A 6,000-nucleotide genomic window follows, 5' to 3' on the forward strand; every position below is an offset into this window, starting at 1 on the left:
CAGTATCCCCACAGCAGTTGGTAAAGAAAAAGTAGAGAAAGCAGAGTGTGGGGGCACATGGAAGACTATTGGAAGTCATAACCCGATTTATGTGCAAGTAATTGTTGGTAAATATTTTTAACCTTAGACTCCCCAGACAGCAAACTGACATTGAATCAACGTGGAAACGACGTCTCTCATGACATTGAAACAACGTTGATTTTGCTCATCGAATTAACGTTGAACCAACGTCAGACGCGGCATTCTTCAAAGCTAAATGAAAATCGAAAATTGGTTTGCTTTCATAACGTTGAAACAACGCGTTGATTTCAAGTTGATTTTCCGTTAGTTTTGAAAGAATGACGCGTCTGACGTTGGTTCAACGTTAATTCGATGAGCAAAACAATGTCGGATCAACGTTGTTTCAATGTCATATTTCCACGTTGATTCAATGTCAGTTTGCTATCTGGGTCATAAAAACTAATCAAAACAAAAAGTCATAAAACTGTCACACAGTGGGGTAGAATACATATCTGATGGGAAAGAGTCAGGTAGTCGAAAAATATTTTTTACAACAGAAAAGAGAGATCTAGTGTTCCCTTCATTTATTATATATTACAATAATAGTCAGATTTAGTTAGATTCAGAAAACATTTTTTTTGTGTTCAGTAAGACCAGATTTGGCATGAAGATGCTCTAACCTATGGCCTTTAGTTGACAAAGTTAAGGGGTAAACCCATAGACTGTAAAAAAAGATGGACGACGCCCCTTCGCTCTTTTCCATCAGAGAGAACTGAAGCCGCCAGTGTCTCGATTTGACTGCGCACGTCTGCGCACTTGCGTGTTTCGGGACCAGTCGTGCGCAGTCGTGAACAGGAAGTAAAGCCGCGAAATCAAGGCCGCGCCCTCATTCTCGCTGAATCAAACGCAAGCACACGCCACCGTTTTTATCATCACATAACTACCTAAAAACAAACTTATTTTAAACACGAACACTTGAAATTACATCAACGTGATAGAAACTACAGTAAATGACAGAAACTATCTTTGGATAAAGGATATGTGAAGTGTAATTTAATTGTTTAGTTGGTCTCACGTCCCATTGAAGAACATGGGGAGGCGGGGGTTATGAGCTTTACTAGGTCCGGTCACAGGGGGGCGATCGAGACGTTTTGGCTTCACTTTTGAGGGCTTGTGTGGCACGCTTGGGTAAACCAGGGAGCAGAATGACTAAAAGAAACAGTCTTGGGGTGGGTTTCCCAAAAGCATCGTAAACTTAAGTTGATTGTAGAACAATTACCACCAATAGTCTCTATGATCAACTTAGGTTTACGATGCTTTTGGGAAACATCCAATATCATAGTTAGTCCATTATTACAATAGAACCCGTTTCACACAGCGTGTTGATCTTGGGAAATTGCCAGAACGGCTTCTGTGTGAATGCAAAGACGATCCGGGATTGATACCGGCGTCGATGCCGGGTTGGAGACCTAGTAACATTGCCGGAATCAGTCCCAGAACGCGCGCTGAGTGAACAAACGCCAGGACCAATGCCGTAAGGGGTGTGTCATAGTGATGACGCTCGTGCCATCGCGCGACTCTGTTGCTCTTAGAAGAAAGTTTGTGTTCGTCATCAACAAAGAAACGAACAAATGTTTGTAAACTGGAGCGAAGCAGAGACCAGGAGGTCCTCACTATCCGCGCTGAAGCTGAGATCGTTCATCAGATTTGTGGAACGGTATCCGCTTGTAAATGTTCTCGACACGTACGTTACACGTTTCATCCTGACGTCATGTGTCTTTCCGGGATCAAACCTCCTTGCTGGACGTGGATTATTAGACGACCTGAATTACCATACTGAGCATGAGTCATTGATCGCATAACTCCGCCGAGACCCACGGTGGTCGTATTTTCGGCATGGTTGATACACAATATCTTGGCGAAGATGTAAAGCTGACAGAAATTCAAAAAGACGGGAGCGGAGTGGATTTACATCTTAAATCCAGATGTAATTAATCAGTTCAAACAGCTTTTAACATTTGCTGAAGCCAATATGTAGTTTGCTCACACGTTTAATAGGCAGAGAAAATTCCCAATTTTAAATAAATAACCATTTGAGTGCTTTTAACCCTTATGCTGCATTAGGGACATTTTTGGTCTTTTGCAGTTTAATTTCTTTGACCATTTTGGCTGTTTTAATGCAAATGGTATGAAATTTGGCAAAATTGTGACTTTTTGGATAAATGTAAAAAATGTGATCCCATTTTGCAAAATATGTATAACACACACTGTGTAGATCAAATAGTAACACTCAGCACCATAAAGACCAAAAATGGCCCATTAAAACCCATTAAAACGTTGTTTAAATCTGAGGCTGTCAGTAATACATGAATACATGACATTTTTGCACAAACATCCTTTCATTTTGAAGCAAAAGCATTATATTTGCATTATATAGTGTATTCCACCAGATGACGTCACTACATATTTACTCCCTATGGGTGGAAATGCACCTTATTTTAGGCAATAGGCAATGTTTAATAGGTGGCCATTTTTGGTCTCTAACGCGCTAAGTGGAATTTTTTGCAAAGTGGGACTGTGATAATCCAAATCTAAAGTTTTCTCTTTGCATTTAGTTTATTGAAAATAATTGAATTTTTGTGTTTTTTCCTCTTATACAAATCGATGGTTTCGCAAACAAAACTGGTAATTAAAGGGTTAAAATCCTGAAATTGAATACATTTTTGGTAGTTATGATGAGGACTGATGTTGGTTAAAAGATTTAACTTGGTAAAAGTGGAAAATAATAATAATATATAATATTTTAGGCAATGTTTAATATGTGGCCATTTTTGGTCCTTAATGCACTCAACGGTGTTAAAAATCGAATGCAGCACAAGGGTTAATGGTTATTTAACAGGTCAGGGTCACAAATTTCAAAAGCTCCACAGACGTGTCTCACCAATTATCAAACATCTGGACATCACAATAATGCCAAAAAAGGAAAGAGACATGAAGAACCTCTCACAATACACAGACGCTCTGATCCAGAGACCACTTCCAAAGGCCACCATTCCAGATAACTAAAGTACAGAATGAAACTTCAGACAAATGTCCCTGATTATGGACTGAGAAACACATTTAGACAAAAACCACTCTAGAGGATAACAAAAATGGCAAGACAAAACAGGCTGAATGCACAATCATCATAGATTGGCTTGAACTGACTGAAGGAAAGCACTGATGATGATGGTACACACAAAAACCATCGGTACCAGATTGAGAGAGCTTCACATCAAGCGGAAACATTAAAACCACCTGCCAAATAACTCAAGAAGTCAAGAACTGACTGGTCATTGCTGCCTAATAGTAGTAGGCCTCCTTCGGTCATTCGTCACGTCAACCATGGGTATTGCGCTCTAAGAGTTTGTAGTGTTGCGACTAAAACAGCATCGTCCATATATAGGATATATAATATATATAGCCCCTTTTGTAATGTTATAAACAATGTTATTCACTTTGCCTGTACAATAATAAAATACATTTAAATTCTAAAATTCTAGATAAAATATACTGTATAGAAATAGCAAGGAGACTGTAAACGTATGTGTGTATTTACATAATGGGCCTTGATTTGTTTGCTCTTCTTTATAGATCTGTGACCTTGAACTATATAGTAAATTGTACCTTCATACTGTACAGATTACAGCCACCTACATTATATGATTGTTATGCTTATATATGCCATGAAGACTACGTAAAACACAACCTCCATGAAACATTTATAGTTCTTAATCTATAGTGGGTTGTTTGCGGATATAAATAAATAAATAAATACATACATAATAACAAATTCCTGGTTTGTAACCAGATTTCAAAGATAACAGCTGATATACACTTTAATACACTTTTTTATACGCAGACATACATTTTAAGAAGCAAACAGTTACAGTAATATTTTACTTACTGACCTCATAGATGGATGTTTACCTTATATTTTTGAAAAGAATATTTTTACACTGAAGTAATTTAGGAACATGTACTGTATTATTGTATTTGTATTATTTACACTAAGAATATGAATAATGCATTTATATCATTATTATTATTATGTTATTTATGGTTTAACTAAAATATAAAGAACATACTGTATGAAAATATGGTCCGAGGTAAAACAGGTGAATGTTGTTTAGGTGTCTTACCATTAAAAAACTGCTGCAGTGCCTCATTTTCCCCAAGAACATCCATTGGATCAGGTCCGGGTCTCCTGAATTTCTGTTAGTGCTGCTTATTTTAAACCAACTGCTGTAAATGCCCTATGTGAATGACAGGTTGTATCTTAGACATGGAGAGATAGCATTAACTTACTCAAATACTTATCGCTTTACCTTTCCCCAATTCAGAGAAACTGAGAAAGATCGACAGCTTGTTCGTGTCAAGCACATGACAGCATTAGTTTCCTTTTCGTGAAACACAACTGTATGATCTCACATAAAGTAAGTTCTGTGTAGAATGATCCACTTCAAGTAATCATTGATAGCGTCAACTAATGTTGTCCATTTTAAAGTCAAATTAGAACAAAACTGAAAATGTACGTCCAGTTAACACAGGTTCACAGTGATCATGGCCTGGAATGGCGGCGGCCAGTTTTGGGGATCTGACTGTGCGCAAACTACACATAATTATTAATGTAATTTAGGTGTAAATCAAAAAACATCTAATATAATATACATGACGACAACAAAAATATGTTTAAATTTTTATTCTTCCAGTTTATACAAAAAAAAAAGATTCTACCTTTTCCTCCAGAATGTAGATGTCGGTTCTTTTGGTTTCGACCCATTTAAGTTAGCAGCTCGAGTGTAATCCATCAGTAACTCCAGATGCACCACAGATAGATGGTCTCTAGTGAAGACCCATATTTCAACATTTAAATAAATAATAATGTATAAAGAAAGAGAAAAAGAAGTTCTTATTCATTGAAAATGGCAGCTGTTGCGCAGTCTCGCGTGTACTTTGTTCACTGACCCTAGAGACAAAATCCACCCACATTCGAGCAAACGCCTGTAGGAGGTCATAAAGGAAGCTTTGCTTTATGAGGTAATCACACACAGACATGCTGCGGGAGCTGAAGGGATTGATGGGTGTGTTTCTGAGCAAATAGATCAATGATATCCTGGACACTGTGAATTTGACAGGAGCAAATAATGGAGCAAAAAAATTGCTTCAACAGCATTAATATTGTGATGAGAGAAACAAATATTCTTAGCAATTGTATATGAATCATATTCAAGACAGAATCCTCATGGTTATGTAGTTTATCATTGATTTAAATGATTCTGGCTTATATAGTGCCCTATGCGAAATCAGACATGCCAATCATGGAAGTCTATTCTGATTGATTTGTAATGCAAAAGTAATCTATTTTCTTTGAATGTACCGATTCATTAGCCACTATAGGTAATTAATAGGAAGAATAAAAAAGGGAAGTATAAACATTAAAAGTATTTGCGCTACAAATCAGTGTGTTTATAATTCTGATAATGACATAATAACATAATGATATTTTATAGACTTTAAAAGTCTATAAAATATCATTATGTTATTATGTCAGCTAAATTAACTGGAAGTGAATGACAGAAGCTTCACAGATTCAGGTTACACTATTTCTTATGGTAAAAATAGATAGAGATTCACGATTGTACAGGAAAGTTTGAGCTTGCACACACTAATATCTGGGAGAGAGCAGAGCCAGTGAGTGGAGAGATTCACGCTTGTGCACTACATGGATGCACTCTCAACATTTGTCATTAAAATAACGCCTAGGAAACTGCCTCAAATGAACTATAAAGAAATAAGTGTCTGAAAGCTGTGTGCGCCATGCCAAGGCAGTGCCCCCATGCTGCCCTAGACATCTGCCTATATTGCTTATGCCGGGATTGGTGAGTTAAAATTGTGTCCCAAGCCACTCTCCTGGACATACAGCTATATACACTCACCGGCCACTTTATTAGGTACCCC

General features: G+C 37.3%; 1 protein-coding gene across 4 annotated transcripts in view; it reads right to left on the minus strand.

Moving 5' to 3' along the window:
- Positions 1-5,021, minus strand: part of myrfl (myelin regulatory factor like) — a 48,846-nt gene extending 43,825 nt beyond the window's left edge. For 2 of the 4 annotated variants that reach the window (XM_039655885.2, XM_039655884.2), the window contains exons 1-2: positions 4,777-5,021; positions 4,182-4,295 (exon numbers count right to left, since the gene is read on the minus strand). In XM_039655885.2, the coding sequence (XP_039511819.2) occupies positions 4,182-4,227 (46 nt within the window). In that variant the 5' untranslated portion in view covers positions 4,228-4,295; positions 4,777-5,021. Of the gene's footprint in view, positions 1-4,181; positions 4,296-4,776 lie in introns of those variants that run through there. The other 2 variants (XM_039655886.2, XM_039655887.2) reach the window with 2 other exon arrangements.
- Between the last annotated feature and the right edge of the window lie 979 nt (positions 5,022-6,000).

The sequence above is a fragment of the Pimephales promelas genome, chromosome 24 (assembly GCF_988280905.1).
Source record: "Pimephales promelas chromosome 24, fPimPro1.hap1.1, whole genome shotgun sequence".
NCBI classification, from domain to species: Eukaryota; Metazoa; Chordata; class Actinopteri; order Cypriniformes; family Leuciscidae; genus Pimephales; species Pimephales promelas.